This window comes from Oncorhynchus mykiss, chromosome 1, assembly GCF_013265735.2.
Source record: "Oncorhynchus mykiss isolate Arlee chromosome 1, USDA_OmykA_1.1, whole genome shotgun sequence".
Lineage (NCBI taxonomy): Eukaryota > Metazoa > Chordata > Actinopteri > Salmoniformes > Salmonidae > Oncorhynchus > Oncorhynchus mykiss.
In genome coordinates this window covers 409,557-426,814 of record NC_048565.1, presented here as the reverse complement: position 1 = coordinate 426,814, position 17,258 = coordinate 409,557, and the positions used below count along the sequence as shown (strand labels likewise).

Here is a 17,258-nt window from a genome sequence, read left to right as displayed (position 1 = left end):
AGCTGGGCCCGTATGAAGATTAAACCATCCAAGTCACGCAGCATCTCGATTGTGAAGGGAGTACTCTCTGACCTGAAATTCTTCATCGGAGATGACCAAATCCCAACAGTGTCTGAGCAGCCGGTAAAAAGCCTTGGAAGGTGGTATGATGCAAGCCTGAAGGACAAAGACCAGGTGCAACAGCTGCGCAAAGACATCAGTAGTAGCCTACAGTCCATCGACAACACCCAGCTACCTGGAAAGTTAAAGGCCTGGTGTCTGCAGTTTGGTCTCCTACCCCGGGTGTTGTGGCCCTTAGCAGTGTATGAGGTTCCAATCTCAACAGTGGAGAAGATGGAAAGAGGAGTCACAGGCTACTTAAAGAAGTGGCTCGGAGTTCCACGATGCCTTACCACCATAGGCCTCTATGGAGATGGTGTCCTCAAGCTGCCCCTCACCAGTCTAACAGAGGAATTCAAGTGTTCAAAAACCAGGCTCCAGATGACACTGAATGAATCTCGAGACCCAGTGGTGAGCAACAACGCGCCGACCTTGGCAACTGGGCGCAAATGGAGGCCAGGAAAAGCAGTCCAGGAGGCAACAGCAGCCCTCAGACATGCTGACATTGTGGGTCATGTTCAGCAAGGGAGAGGAGGTCTTGGGCTAACTAGCCGTGCTGCTTGGAGTAAGGCCACTGCACCAGAGCGGCGGAAGATGGTAGTGCAGGAAGTACGCCATCAGGAGGAGGCTGCAAGGTGGGCCAAGGCAGTCTCTCTTTCCAAACAGGGACAGTGGACTCGATGGGACAGTGTGGAGAAGAGGAAGATAAGCTGGAAGGATCGGTGGGCCATGGAAGCGAGGCGGTTGAGCTTCTCCATCAGAGCAACATATGACGTCCTTCCAACACCAGTTAATCTTCACCAATGGTATGGTGAAGATCCGGACTGTGCCCTCTGTTCCATGCCAGCCAACCTCAGGCACATTCTCACAGGGTGTAAAACAAGCCTCACTCAAGGACGCTACACTTGGCGTCACAACCAAGTCCTTAAAAACCTTGCGTCCGCCCTGGAGGACAAGCGAGCTGCCACCAACTCCCTACCACCCCCAGCAGCATCACACCCCTTACGGACAAACTTTGTCCGCGAAGGGGCTAAACCACCGAAGCGCGGCTCGACACCATTAGAGCGAGACCAGCTGCGCTTGGCCCGCGACTGGAAAATGCTAGCTGACATTGGCCGGCAACTTGTGTTTCCTCCGGAGATCGCGACCACCACCCTAAGACCTGACATGGTGCTCTGGTCCCGTTCACTCAAGAAGGTCTTCATCATTGAGCTCACAGTACCCTGGGAGGACTCAGTAGATGAGGCTTATGAGCGAAAGCATCTGCGCTATGCCGATCTAGCTGCCGAAGCACGGCATCATGGCTGGAACACAGAAGTCCGACCAGTGGAGGTGGGCTGCAGAGGTTTTGTGGCAACATCTACAACCAGACTGCTTAGAGACCTTGGAATTAAGGGCCAGAGCCAGCGTTCGGCAATCAAAGCTGTATCGGAGGCGGCAGAAGGCAGCAGTCAGTGGCTCTGGATGAAGAGGAAAGACCCCAGCTGGGCCCCGAAGTGAGAGGGCCAGGAGGTATGCGGTCAACAATGCTTGACTCAGGGAGGAGGATGCCCCTGCCATGCATAGTCCCATGGGATGTTGGCTATCATCAACAAGGCAACTCCTATGACTAATTGGGAATGGGACGCAAGCGTAGGATTGATCACCCTGTCGCTGGCCGCCTTTGGGGAGGGTGTATAGTGTGAAAGGCCGAAACACCCTAGGAACCAAAGGTACACTACTGATGATGCGCTCCCCAAATTTCACCAGGCTCACTGTTCATTAACTCTTGGAAGTGCTTGCACAAAGGATAGTAACATCTCATCCTGTGTTCTTGGAATCAGTGGCTGCCGATGTCTGTCAGTCACCACAGTGTCCGTGTGTGGCAACCTCTTCAGTACCTGTGAACTGAGATGAGGATATCTGTCTGTGATATCGCAAGGTGTTTCACCAGTGGGAGTCATCGGGTCATTGTAAGGGGTGACAGTCCCCCACAAACTGGAAGGTGTATCCTCGGAAGCAGAGTACACTCTGTGCATCAATGTTTTTACTGCTGAGACTGCCGCAGTATTGCGGGAGTGTCCGAAGGGCAAGAGAAGTTCATCTCAACTACCGTATTGCACGACTGCAAGGAGGGAAGTTGCTCATTCACAGAGACAGCTGGCTCAATATCATGAAAATAATGGTTTATCAGGTTTGCTGATGGAATGTGTCGAGATATCGTAATATCTTTTTGGATCGGATTCTGCACCTAGAGGTTTCGAGATGTCTTTTTCCCAAGGGGTGCTTTCGATAAATACCCCTCATGAATGACTGCATTGCAACTAGCGTTAGGGGGAAACAGTGTGGTAAGTGGAGAAGTCACTGTAGCCTGTGACCATACCTGGTTGGTTTTCCAATCCATCAGTGGAAGTAACCGATTAATCAAGTCTGCGCCGAGTAGCAGGAGTACAGATTCAAGGAGCAGGGGTACAGATTCGAGGCTGGTAACACATTGTGAACGAGAGATATGTCCTGGAAGTTTCAGCATGACTCTCAATGTGAGAGGCGAGGTAGTCTGGGTGACCCCTCGAAGACTAGTGTCGCATCATTCCACTTTTAACCAACGTTTAGTTGGTTTCAAAGCCCTTTTTGAGATCATTTAACAATGTTTGAAAGATATTTGAGCGATATTGCCACGCCCAAATCAATTAGCGCATGACAAGTTAAGCTGTCCTCCAGGACTGTTTCCAGGTATGGGCGTTTAGATTCGTGTTTAGTGGACATATTCCCCATGAAATGGAGTGGTCGTTCGCAACGACATGATGTGCCATCTCTGTTCAAGGTGAAAGAAGATCGACTTTTCGAATTTTGAGTGGGCTTTGCTTTAACGAAGTGTTTGACCTTTTTCTTCGCAACCTTTGTATCAGAGTCTATAGACAAAGCCTGTGGGCTTGTTTCTTGATCAAGCGGGCCCTGGATATTATGAGGTTTCTGTGTTTTACATTATAGCCATTACCATATATATGATTGAATATTATCTGCTGTTGGCTTGTGTGGATGTATGTATGTGTTATGCAACATAGCTGACTTGAAACATTGTTAACCGTTTCAAGGCCATGGGACTTTCTCCTGATGGAAAAATACAGAAGACAGGGCACATTCAGAGCGTGGGGTTGCAGAACAAGCGGTCTTTTGTTAGATAACAGGAGCCAGGTGCGAGATAACGGTATGAGCGCATGGATGTTCTTCGCAGCAACAGTTACATCTATCAACAGAAGTGTCCAAGAGGCGGGGACCCGCCTGAGCGCCTGCAATAGGCTGAGCAAGTTTAAACCACGCCCAGTCTCTACTGTGATAGGCCAACAGACTGGTTGGAACTGTCTATCACAGTATAAAGAATACTGTTTACATACATCTTGTCAGTTCTCTGCTTGCCCTGCGAGGTGGGACAGAGAGCCCGTATATACGAAAATTGCATTTACCACTTATTGCTTGGCTAATAAAAAATACATAGTATAAAATCGGTGACTCATTGTCATATTTATCCTGATACCAGATTCGAATTGACGCAATTCTAACAATATGGTCTCGAGTGAGAGTGGGAGAAATTTGAATTTGAGTGTCCCTGCTATGGGTGTTAATTCCTGTGGACCTGGTGTCCGGTAATTCCCCGTCTAGTCCTAATTACCCTTTTCTCAAAATGTTCTCGCTTTAGTTCTTCACGTAGTGGAACTTCTGGAGAACCTTGGTCTATGTTTTGATCATTCTTCAACCCTTTGTTACCCTTGTGCTCTGACACTTTGTGTGGGTGGGTGCAGGAACGTGGCGAACAGGTTGATTGTAGCGGTACAGTTATTTAGACCGCGGACGTTATTGGAATCATGGTACAAACCGTTGTTGTGCGTCATCTCTCAATGCTCCAATACCTGATAATGCACCCTCTAACTGGAGTGAGTGCTCCTGGTCAAACTTCAAAACCGAGTGGTCAGGGCTCTTAGCATTGCGAGCTTTTGATGTCTTAAAAGCTGTGCTTGCGAGCTCTCTGAGTTGTAAGATGGGCAAGCCAACATGGGCAGCAGGGCCCAAGTAAGTAATGAAGGTTGGATACATGTTTGACAGAAACATTTGTCTGAATGGTAACAGCTCGTCCATTCCTGTTTCAGTGAGTAGGCCAAAGTAAGCTGAACAAAGCCTATGATAGTAAGCTTGTGGGTGTTCGTTCTGAGCTTGTTTGACGGTGTTAGCCAGTAAGCTATCGTGTTTGTGAGTTGCAGAACCACTGAATTCTAATTTCAAAGCTGTGGCAAGTTTAGCGTAGTCATTTGTCAAGGTATTCTGCGCCAAGCGAGCGGAGAGGGTTGTTGGCCAAGAGGCACCATATTACTCAGTGCCAAATGGCCAAGAGGAGAAGACTGAGGGACACTCGAGGGAGGCAAAGTCTGAAACCTATCATCTTTACTCATTTGAGTACAGGGCTCCGGTTGCTTGGATGGGTAGTCACGCTGTAGAGCGTGACCATTCCGGACTTCCTCCAGATGGTACCTAAGGGTCCACTTGAGCGCTTAGAGTACTGATTTTGGACACGCGAGTGTCGCACTTGCTCCTTTCGGTCTCAAACTTATCTGTCATGGTTTGCAGATAGAGGTCTTGAGTACGGAGCGAGAGATTCAGTGATGAGATTTCCTCCGCTTGCTTAGAAATCAATATCTCCATCTTCATCACCCGAGTTCTCTTATTATTCATTTGGTCAGCGACTTCAATGAGTCATCCAAATTAGTCATTGTGTTCATTAACTGATCGTCTTTGGTCTGCAGTATGTTGAGTAGAACCTCATTACTTTGAGTAACTTTCAACAAAACTGCATGCATGTTATCAAGTTGAACTCTGTTTGGAGATAACTCGTCAGATTTGGCTAAAATGCTTGCTCGCTACCCTAACTTTCTTTCATGGGGAACGATGTGCCAGGCCAGCTAGTTAACATTAGCCTTCTACATCTAGTTACATATTCAACTTCTATCCTCTCAGGCCAGGGGCACAACAATGTATGAATGAATGGTGGGATCAGCATTATAATCATTAGCCAGTACAGATAATTACTTAAAACCGCAAGTCCAAACCCCTATCTCCATCCATGGATAATTTAGGAAAAGGACCATTTTAGGTAGCTAGCTAGCCACCGGAGGACATCACAACGAGATGCAACAATTCAAGTTTTTCTGTCAGTGAGGTATGCTCTCAATGTCCTTTGACACTTTTTTTTGGTGCGCCAGGACTTTTCACAGTTGAGCTCAACACTAAACTGGCTAATTTGGTATACTTTTTTATCAAGGGAGGTCAAACGATCGCTGGCTTCCCTTGCCTTCAACGCAACAACGTCATACTCGTTTGGACCAGACAGCATCAAATACATGGCCTATACACAGAGACAGAGGGGTGCTGTTTCGCTCACTCGGATGCTTTCTCTGTTGAGATACATTCAGCCTCTTTCGAATTGAAGGAAAATTATAACACAGAGGCAAAATGAATGATTTTGTTTTTTTTATTGGTCAATTTTTTGGGGAAGCCTGGCTTCCCTTGGCATCCATGAATACACACCACTGGGTGTGAATACTCTCTGTAGGCACTGTATGATGGCATACCTGCCCCCTGCAAAGTAAAAGTTGACTGAGCCTGAAAAAAATATTAAAATAATTGTCCCTTCTGACATTTTCGGAATCTACAAGCAGTTGGGAAAACAACCACATAAAAATAGAAGCGGTACATTTTGAGAATTGCTGAATTAAAGCTGTAATTTTAGGTCTAAATGTTCATTCTTATTCAGTCTAGCCTTTCCAAAATGGCCAGATAGTTTCAGAAACAGTATTTCAGCACGAGCATTGCATTGCATTAACATGTACTTAGAAAGAGAAATCTCACATGCTGTACAGAATATATAAAAAGGAAAAACAGGCAATCCCCCGAAATAAACAACACTTTAGGACCCCAACGTCACCTGGACTCTCTTATCCCACACATTGTCATATCAGCTGCAGCATTACACCAAACACAGACATCCATCATTACACACACACACACACACACATTTGACTAACATTTTAATCCTGCATTTAAATTTGCCATTCAATGATAATGTTACGTTATCTCGAGGATATGGAGCTGTCTGGACAGAAATATTTGTTAGAGAACAAGAAGAATAGAAACATATATAGTAGCAAATGAACAGTCCATTAGAACTCTATACAGGTCTGTGTGGAGGCAACATAATACATTTATCTTAAAATATGTCCAAATATGGATAAGTCGGCAATAGAATGGAGAAATCTATTGAGTGAATCTCCCTTTGATTTTAGAAGATTTAATTATTTCTGGATGGATACCTGGCCATTCACATGTTCCTGATAGAGAAAACAAGACATTCTGAATGGTACAGGAGGGCCAATAGTGGTCACGGTCCGGCTTAAACTAAATATCAGGAGATGGGGGTGTGTGGGTCAAGTGCCCTGAAGGAGAGGGATGTGAGGGTTAAGACCACCCTATTTACCAGCGGATTTGGGTTCTAGCCCTGGTTTGAATTCCAATTCAACGTGACATAAACATGATAATAATGTATGGTCAGACAGGATTGCAAAATTCCAGTTACTTTCCTAACCTTCCCTCCCTGGTTTTCCAGAAATCCTGGTTGGCATGTTCATGGATTTCCTGCTAATTTCCCCGTAATTCCTGGATTTCAGAAAAAACTGGGAATTTTGGGAAAGTTACCGTAATTTTGCAACCCTAGTCACATATGTTTCTTTCATCTTTAACCACCGGTAGTTCTCAGGTCTTGTACAAAACTAAATGACTCAAACATCTGCAGTTATAATATGATCAGGCTCAGCAGTGGAGAGACTTGGGTAGGGTGGGTCGTGTGACAGAAGAGTTACAGCGTGGGTGGCTTCAGTCCGTACTTCCTGGCTACCTCAGTCTGGGCATAGGCTGCATCACACAGTGAGTAGAGGTGGGCCATCTCCATCTCTGACTTGGCCAGGTTGATGGCCTTGTTGAACATGTCTATCGCTTTTTCCAGGTTTCCCCTGAAATGAGAGGGAAGTTTATTTAAGTGTCAGTAAACATGGGCAAAAAATAGTAATGAAATTGTTTCCAGCAGCACAGTTACAGTCACCAACGCTCTGGATAAAATGAAAACTGCCTAACCAGCTCTGCTACGGTGAGTAAAATGATCTGTGAGGTGTTCTCTCATTTGTGTCTGGAAGTAGCTAGCAAGCTAGCCAACGTTAGCCAGTTAGTTTGGGTGCTTGACTACAGCTGTGAGGTCATAAAGCTTGGATCAACCCTACTCCTCGGCCAGAGGGTCTAGTGTGGGCGCTCTGAATGCTCCGAGAGCGAAATTCCCTGAATTTATGAACGGACAATCTGACAACACTCTATATTTACGAACACCCAGAGCGCACTAGTTTTTACATGTGTCTTATGTATTTTATGACATTGGATATGTACTGGATGCCCCTGACCTACCCAATATGTTCTGGATGGCCGTGACCTTAACTGATGCAAGATGTTCTGGATGCCCCTAATCTAAGATGTTCTGGATGCCCCTAATCCAATATGTTCTGGATGCCCCTAATCCAAGATGTTCTGGATGCCCCTAATCCAAGATGTTCTGGATGCCCCTAATCTAAGATGTTCTGGATGCCCCTAATCCAATATGTTCTGGATGCCCCTAATCCAATATGTTTTGGATGCCCCTAATCCAAGATGTTCTGGATGCCCCTAATCCAAAATGTTCTGGATGCCCCTAATCCAAAATGTTCTGGATGCCCCTAATCCAAAATGTTCTGGATGCCCCTAATCCAAGATGTTCTGGATGCCCCTAATCCAAGATGTTCTGGATGCCCCTAATCCAAGATGTTCTGGATGCCCTTAATCCAAGATGTTCTGGATGCCCCTAATCCAAGATGTTCTGGATGCCCTTAATCCAAGATGTTCTGGATGCCCCTAATCCAATATGTTCTGGATGCCCCTAATCCAAGATGTTCTGGATGCCCCTAATCCAAGATGTTCTGGATGCCCCTAATCCAAGATGTTCTGGATGCCCCTAATCCAAGATGTTCTGGATGCCCTTAATCCAAGATGTTCTGGATGCCCCTAATCCAAGATGTTCTGGATGCCCCTAATCAAAGATGTTCTGGATGCTCCTAATCCTAACTGATCCAATATATTCTGGATGCCCCTGACCCTGTCCCATAATTAATCTCTGTATTATTATTATTATGTATGGTAATAATTTGATACATACTATAAATGCAACTGGGCTACAGAAAAGGCAAGAGTCTTCATTTTAAAACTGAACTAAATGGCTTTTTTTTTTCAGGCTGCATAAATACAAAAAATATATAAAGCAAAGCGAACCTTAAATGCCTGTGAAGCCTTATACATTTTAAATGTATATACCCCTGTGTATAAAGTTAGTATTTTTTTGTACACTGGGTTGGAAAGTAGGACTATTTTTTGATATATTTGTTGTTAATGTAAAAACATTTATAAATGTACCAATATGTTATTTAATGCCTTCTTAACTAAACTAAAGTTTTACCGGGAAATATTTGAAAAAGTATTGAACTAACCTCTGAACCTCAATAGTGCCCATGGTTTCATAGGCAAAGTCACATTTGTTGTCGATCTCAATGGCCTTGCTGATGAGGTCCAGGCCCAGGTCCAAGTCCTGCTTCCACTGGAGCTGCAACAACCTGACACACACACACACACACAGGAATTAGCAATTTATTGGACTATCACTAAAACATTACTCCTGATCTGCAGGCCACTTCCCCTCACAACCTCATCACACCAGAGGCCTCATTTATAACTATTGCGTAAATCTAACACTACATATCTGCGTGCACAAAACTGTGCGTACGCATGGTCTACAGTTTCCGGGAGGATAAGCCAATCCTCATGTCAAGTTACATTTTTATAAATGCCAACTTTTGCGTGAAAACAGACACGCGTGTTTTGCGGCATTATTACACAAAGTTAATAAAATTAGGAACCTAGGATGCCTCTCAAGGACGCCCCTCACATCCACCTCATATCGGGGACCAGGGACGCCCCTCACATCCACCTCATCTCAGGGACGCCCCTCACATCCACCTCATCTCGGGGACCAGGGACGCCCCTCCCATCCACCTCATCTCAGGGACGCCCCTCCCATCCACCTCATCTCAGGGACCAGGGATGCCCCTCCCATCCACTTCATCTCGGGGACCAGGGACGCCCCTCCCATCCACCTCATCTCGGGGACCAGGGACGCCCCTCCCATCCACCTCATCTCGGGGACCAGGGACGCCCCTCCCATCCACCTCATCTCAGGGACGCCCCTCCCATCCACCTCATCTCAGGGACCAGGGATGCCCCTCCCATCCACTTCATCTCGGGGACCAGGGACGCCCCTCCCATCCACCTCATCTCAGGGACCAGGGACGCCCCTCCCATCCACCTCATCTCAGGGACCAGGGACGCCCCTCCCATCCACTTCATCTCAGGGACGCCCCTCCCATCCACTTCATCTCAGAGACCAGGGACGCCCCTCCCATCCACCTCATCTCAGGGACCAGGGACGCCCCTCCCATCCACCTCATCTCAGGGACCAGGGACGCCCCTCCCATCCACTTCATCTCAGGGACGCCCTTCCCATCCACTTCATCTCAGAGACCAGGGACGCCCCTCTTAACTCACCCCTTGTGGACGTATGTTGTAGCGTTGTCTGGCTCCAGGTCAATACACTTATTGTACATCTGATCTGCCTTGCCAAACTGCTGCTGGTCAGTCAATGCCTGAATAACACAGACACAGGAGAAATGTTTCAGGATGATTCACATACTAAAGTACATTTTAGGACACATTTGACTTAATAAAACAAATCAAATTGTAAGAAGAGATTTGAAGTTCTGTTAAACAAGAAGTTTTTCAAGCAGCCATAATCTACTGCAGGTAAAATGGGATTATTACTAGAACCTGGGTGGTTCCAGCCCTGAATGCTGATTGGCTGAAAGCCGTGGTATATCACAGGTATGACAAAACATGTATTTTTACTGATCTAATTAAGTTGGTAACCAGTTTCTAAAAGCAATAAGAGTGCGTGTGATATATAGCCAATATACCACGGCTAAGGAATATATACAGGCACTCCTCATTGCGTTGTGCATAAGAACAGCCCTTAGCCATGGTATACTGGCAGTATACCACACCACCTCAGAGAGACCGTGTTAATGACAGCGTACCTGACAGGTGAGACAATGTTAATGACAGAGTGCACCCCTACCTGTGCATACAGAGCGTATCCTTCAGCACACTTAGGGAACCTCCTGATGATGTCCTCAAAGCCGTCCATGGCCGTCTGCACCTGGGACTGACTGTTGCCAGTGTATGCCTGCCTGTACTGGACACACAGACTAGCTGGTTAACACACTTTTAGAATGCTGCATACGGCACCAACCTTAGAGCGCTGACTAACTAACTTTCTCCCAGTCCATTAACAGCACATTGGTGAGATCTAGTCTCAGCTGTATGAAGTGGATTAACAGCACATTGGTGAGATCTAGTCTCAGCTGTATAAAGTGGATAAGACAGTCCATTCACAAGAGCACGTCTGTACTGCAGGCACAGCCAGTAGGATGAACCTTTTAACATGAACACATCTCCAACACATCCCAAACCTACACTACACTAGAGGACAGAGAAACTGATCAGATTCATGTTTATAACAGATATCCATTATATTAGGGAGCACTAAACCTAAAGTCAGTACTCACCATGATCCATACTCACCAGGGCGAAGCCTTTCTGAGCCTGTGCCAGAGCAGAGTCAGGTCTGAGCAGGATGCACTCATCAAAATCTCGGACGGCCTCCTCTACCTGGTCCAGAAGGATCTTCAACTGAAGGGGAAACACTTCAGTCTGTTAGTGGAAACCAATGGCAATGATGTGACTAAATGCATCTTACTGTTTACTTGCAAGTTAGCCCCAAAGGGCATCTTATTCACCCCATTCCTAATTTAGAGGCCTATGAGCGCTGGTAAAAAGTAGTGCACTAAATAGGGAATAGGGTGCCATTTGGGCAGGGCCAAAGGGATAGTGAGGGATAGTGATAGAAACAGCCCTACCTGTCCCCGGTGGTGGTAGACGTCTGCGTTGCGCGTGTCGATCTCAGCGGCCATGTTGAAGTCCTGTGTTGACATCATAGGCTGCTGCTGCTGCATGTACATACTGCCACGCTTGATCAGAGCATTGGCCCTCAGCTGCAGTACCAGGACAGAGACAGGACAAACACAGGGTTTCAGTCAGAGCATTGGCCCTGAGCTGCAGTACCAGGACAGAGACAGGACAAACACAGGGTTTCGGTCAGAGCATTGGCCCTCAGCTAGCAGGACTAAGAGAAAGAAGAGCTGCTTGCTATATTAACTATACAGCCACATGGTCTGGGCTGCACCATATGGGTAATAAATCGAATTAGAATTTATTACCAACTATTGCTAGTTGACTTGCAGTACACATCAAAACACTTAGGTGAAACGGAATCCTAGAAATAGAATGACTGTTAAGAAGCAAAGTTGAAAGTAGACTCATTTTTGTTTGGAACTATGTGTTGACAGCCATACCATCATACAAACTAATAGCGACAAACCGAGAGGAGGAGCAGAGCTGCTAATAGTGACTAACCGAGAGGAGGAGGAGCTGAGCTGCTAATAGTGACTAACCGAGAGGAGGAGGAGCTGCTAATAACGACTAACCGAGAGGAGGAGGAGCTGCTAATAGTGACTAACCAAGAAGAGGAGGAGCTGAGTTGCTAATAGTGACTAACCGAGAGGAGGAGCTGAGTTGCTAATAGTGACTAACCGAGAGGAGGAGGAGCTGAGTTGCTAATAGTGACTAACCGAGAGGAGGAGGAGCTGAGTTGCTAATAGTGACTAACCGAGAGGAGGAGGAGCTGAGTTGCTAATAGTGACTAACCGAGAGGAGGAGGAGCTGAGTTGCTAATAGTGACTAACCGAGAGGAGGAGCTGAGTTGCTAATAGTGACTAACCGAGAGGAGGAGCTGAGTTGCTAATAGTGACTAACCGAGAGGAGGAGGAGCTGAGCTGCTTATAGCGACTAACCGAGAGGAGGCGGGGCTGAGCTGCTAATAGCAACTAACCGAGAGGAGTAGGAGCTGAGCTGCTAACAGCGACAAACTGAGAGGAGGAGCTGAGCTGCTAATAGCGACTAACCGAGAGGAGGTGGGGCTGAGCTGCTAATAGCGACTAACCGAGAGGAGTAGGAGCTGAGCTGCTAACAGCGACAAACTGAGAGGAGGAGCTGAGCAGCTTATAGCAACTAACCGAGAGGGACTGAGCTGCTAATAGCGACTAACCGAGAGGAGGAGCTGAGCAGCTTATAGCAAATAACTGAGAGGAGGAGGGGCTGAGCTGCTAATAGCGACTAACCGAGAGGAGGAGGAGCTGAGCAGCTTATAGCAAATAACAGAGGAGGCGGAGCTGAGCTGCTAATAGCGACTAACCGAGAGGAGTAGGAGCTGAGCTGCTAATAGCAACTAACCGTGAGGAGGCGGGGCTGAGCTACTAATAGCAACTAGCCGAGAGGGGCTGAGCTACTAATAGCAACTAGCCGAGAGGGGCTGAGCTGCTAATAGCAACTAACCGAGAGGAGGAGGGACTGAGCTGCTAATAGCAACTAACCGAGAGGAGGGACTGAGCTGCTAATAGTAACAAACCAGGAGGAGGAGGGGCTGAGCTGCTAATAGTAACAAACCAAGAGGAGGAGGGACTGAGCTGCTAATAGCAACTAACCAAGAGGAGGAGGGACTGAGCTGCTAATAGTAACAAACCAGGAGGAGGAGGGGCTGAGCTGCTAATAGTAACAAACCAGGAGGAGGAGGGGCTGAGCTGCTAATAGTAACAAACCAAGAGGAGGAGGGACTGAGCTGCTAATAGCAACTAACCAAGAGGAGGAGGGGCTGAGCTGCTAATAGCAACTAACCAAGAGGAGGAGGGGCTGAGCTGCTAATAGTAACAAACCAGGAGGAGGAGGGGCTGAGCTGCTAATAGTAACAAACCAAGAGGAGGAGGGACTGAGCTGCTAATAGTAACAAACCAGGAGGAGGAGGGACTGAGCTGCTAATAGCGACTAACCGAGAGGAGGGACTGAGCTGCTAATAGCAACTAACCAAGAGGAGGAGGGACTGAGCTGCTAATAGCAACAAACCAGGAGGAGGAGGGACTGAGCTGCTAATAGCAACTAACCGAGAGGAGGGGCTGAGCTGCTAATAGCAACTAACCGAGAGGAGGAGGGACTGAGCTGCTAATAGCAACAAACCAGGAGGAGGAGGGGCTGAGCTGCTAATAGCAACAAACCAAGAGGAGGAGGGACTGAGCTGCTAATAGCGACTAACCGAGAGGAGGGACTGAGCTGCTAATAGCAACTAACCAAGAGGAGGAGGGACTGAGCTGCTAATAGTAACAAACCAGGAGGAGGAGGGACTGAGCTGCTAATAGTAACAAACCAGGAGGAGGAGGGACTGAGCTGCTAATAGCAACTAACCGAGAGGAGGGGCTGAGCTGCTAATAGCAACTAACCGAGAGGAGGAGGGGCTGAGCTGCTAATAGTAACAAACCAGGAGGAGGAGGGACTGAGCTGCTAATAGTAACAAACCAGGAGGAGGAGGGACTGAGCTGCTAATAGCAACAAACCAGGAGGAGGAGGGACTGAGCTACTAATAGCAACTAACCGAGAGGAGGGGCTGAGCTGCTAATAGCAACTAACCGAGAGGAGGGACTGAGCTGCTAATAGCAACTAACTGAGAGGAGGAGGGACTGAGCTGCTAATAGCAACTAACTGAGAGGAGGAGGGACTGAGCTGCTAATAGCAACTAACTGAGAGGAGGAGGGACTGAGCTGCTAATAGCAACTAACTGAGAGGAGGAGGGACTGAGCTGCTAATAGCAACTAACCAAGAGGAGGAGGGACTGAGCTGCTAATAGTAACAAACCAGGAGGAGGAGGGACTGAGCTGCTAATAGTAACAAACCAGGAGGAGGAGGGACTGAGCTGCTAATAGCAACAAACCAGGAGGAGGAGGGACTGAGCTGCTAATAGCAACTAACCGAGAGGAGGGGCTGAGCTGCTAATAGCAACTAACCGAGAGGAGGGACTGAGCTGCTAATAGCAACTAACTGAGAGGAGGAGGGACTGAGCTGCTAATAGCAACAAACCAGGAGGAGGAGGGACTGAGCTGCTAATAGCAACAAACCAGGAGGAGGAGGGGCTGAGCTGCTAATAGCAACTAACCGAGAGGAGGGACTGAGCTGCTAATAGCAACTAACCGAGAGGAGGAGGGGCTGAGCTGCTAATAGCAACTAACCGAGAGGAGGGACTGAGCTGCTAATAGCAACTAACCAAGAGGAGGAGGGACTGAGCTGCTAATAGCAACTAACTGAGAGGAGGAGGGACTGAGCTGCTAATAGCAACAAACCAGGAGGAGGAGGGACTGAGCTGCTAATAGCAACAAACCAGGAGGAGGAGGGGCTGAGCTGCTAATAGTAACAAACCAGGAGGAGGAGGGACTGAGCTGCTAATAGCAACAAACCAGGAGGAGGAGGGACTGAGCTGCTAATAGCAACAAACCAGGAGGAGGAGGGGCTGAGCTGCTAATAGCAACTAACCGAGAGGAGGGACTGAGCTGCTAATAGCAACTAACTGAGAGGAGGGAATGAGCTGCTAATAGCAACTAACCGAGAGGAGGAGGGGCTGAGCTGCTAATAGCAACTAACCGAGAGGAGGGGCTGAGCTGCTAATAGCAACTAACCGAGAGGGGGAGCTGAGCTGCTAATAGTAACAAACCGAGAGGGGGAGCTGCTAATAGCGACTAACCGAGAGGGGCTGAGCTGCTTATAGAGGGGCTGAGCTGCTAATAGCGACTAACCAAGAGGGGGAGCTGCTAATAGCGACTAACCGAGGGGAGGAGGAGCTGCTAATAGCGTCTAAACAAGACGGGGAGCTGAGCTGCTAATAGCGACTAACTGAATGGAGGGGGAGCTGAGCTGCTAATAACAACAAACCGAGAGGGGCTGAGCTGCTAATAGCGACGAACAGAGGAGGGGGAGCCGAGCTGCTAATAGCAACTAACCGAGAGGAGGGGCTGAGCTGCTAATAGCGACTAACCAAGAGGATGGGGAGCTGATTATAGCGACTAACTGAGAGGAGGAGCTCAGCTGCTAAAAGTGACAGAGGGGGAGCTGCTAATAGCGACTAACCGAGAGGAGAGGCTGAGCTGCTAATAGCGACTAAACGAGAGGATGGGGGAGCTGCTTATAGCGACTAAACGAGAGGAGGAGCTGAGCTGCTAATAGCAACAAACCAGGAGGAGGAGGGGCTGAGCTGCTAATAGTAACAAACCAAGAGGAGGAGGGACTGAGCTGCTAATAGCAACAAACCAGGAGGAGGAGGGGCTGAGCTGCTAATAGTAACAAACCAGGAGGAGGAGGGACTGAGCTGCTAATAGCAACAAACCAGGAGGAGGAGGGACTGAGCTGCTAATAGCAACAAACCAGGAGGAGGAGGGGCTGAGCTGCTAATAGCAACTAACCGAGAGGAGGGACTGAGCTGCTAATAGCAACTAACTGAGAGGAGGGAATGAGCTGCTAATAGCAACTAACCGAGAGGAGGAGGGGCTGAGCTGCTAATAGCAACTAACCGAGAGGAGGGGCTGAGCTGCTAATAGCAACTAACCGAGAGGGGGAGCTGAGCTGCTAATAGTAACAAACCGAGAGGGGGAGCTGCTAATAGCGACTAACCGAGAGGGGCTGAGCTGCTTATAGAGGGGCTGAGCTGCTAATAGCGACTAACCAAGAGGGGGAGCTGCTAATAGCGACTAACCGAGGGGAGGAGGAGCTGCTAATAGCGTCTAAACAAGACGGGGAGCTGAGCTGCTAATAGCGACTAACTGAATGGAGGGGGAGCTGAGCTGCTAATAACAACAAACCGAGAGGGGCTGAGCTGCTAATAGCGACGAACAGAGGAGGGGGAGCCGAGCTGCTAATAGCAACTAACCGAGAGGAGGGGCTGAGCTGCTAATAGCGACTAACCAAGAGGATGGGGAGCTGATTATAGCGACTAACTGAGAGGAGGAGCTCAGCTGCTAAAAGTGACAGAGGGGGAGCTGCTAATAGCGACTAACCGAGAGGAGAGGCTGAGCTGCTAATAGCGACTAAACGAGAGGATGGGGGAGCTGCTTATAGCGACTAAACGAGAGGAGGAGCTGAGCTGCTAATACCGACTAACTGGGAGGAGCTGAGCTACTGGACACCAGCTCATCTCCACTACCTTGACGTTGGCGTCCTCCATGTTGATGACCCGGTCCAGGTCGGGCTGGGCGCCGGTGGCGTTGCCAATCAGGAGGTAGAAGGTTGCCCGTAGCAACAGGGCCTCAGCAGTGTACTTGCCCCCAGACTCCACCTCCTTAGTGCACTCACTGATGATCTTATCATAGTTCTCCTCCTCCATGTACTGCTTGGCCTTCAGATAACCAGAACTATGGACAGGTTAGAGGTTAAGGACAGGGTTAATGTACTGCTTGGCCTTCAGATAACCAGAACTATGGACAGGTTAGAGGTTAAGGACAGGGGTAATGTACTGGTTGGCCTTCAGATAACCAGAGCTATGTTGAACCCTGGTATAGTCACTAATTCAGTGTGTTGAACCCTGGTACAGACACTAATTCAGTGTGTTGAACCCTGGTACAGACACTAATTCAGTGTGTTGAACCCTGGTACAGACACTAATTCAGTGTGTTGAACCCTGGTACAGACATTAATTCACTATGTTGAACTCTGGTACAGTCACTATGGCTGCGTTTATAGGGAATAGTGTACCATTTGGAACGCAAATGTAGTTTTTTTATTTATCCAGAGCAACATAAAGGACAGGAAGTGATACCACAGTGTGACCTCTGACCTTTCTGTGACCTCTGCGACCTCGCCCTCGTTGTCCTTGTCCTCGTCCTTCTTCTCACCCTTCTGGAGCGGTTGGGAGATAATGTCATCAGTGAAGGAGCCGAAGTAGGACTTGATGAACTGAGGAGAAGGCATCAGGGGGTCACGGTTCTGGAGAGAGAAGACATGATGAATTGAGGGAGGGAGACAGCGAG

General features: G+C 48.0%; 1 protein-coding gene across 1 annotated transcript in view; it reads right to left on the bottom strand.

Annotated features, from left to right (window-relative positions):
• Positions 1 to 5,581: 5,581 nt before the first annotated feature.
• Positions 5,582 to 17,258, bottom strand: part of LOC110532027 (mitochondrial import receptor subunit TOM70) — a 37,027-nt gene continuing 25,350 nt past the window's right edge. Inside the window, exons 5-12 of the mRNA XM_036977095.1 lie at positions 17,066 to 17,214; positions 16,436 to 16,643; positions 11,223 to 11,357; positions 10,888 to 10,995; positions 10,382 to 10,498; positions 9,796 to 9,893; positions 8,685 to 8,807; positions 5,582 to 7,133 (exon numbers count right to left, since the gene is read on the bottom strand). Coding sequence (XP_036832990.1) covers positions 6,980 to 7,133; positions 8,685 to 8,807; positions 9,796 to 9,893; positions 10,382 to 10,498; positions 10,888 to 10,995; positions 11,223 to 11,357; positions 16,436 to 16,643; positions 17,066 to 17,214 — 1,092 coding nt within the window. The 3' untranslated portion in view covers positions 5,582 to 6,979. The remainder of the gene's footprint in view (positions 7,134 to 8,684; positions 8,808 to 9,795; positions 9,894 to 10,381; positions 10,499 to 10,887; positions 10,996 to 11,222; positions 11,358 to 16,435; positions 16,644 to 17,065; positions 17,215 to 17,258) is intronic.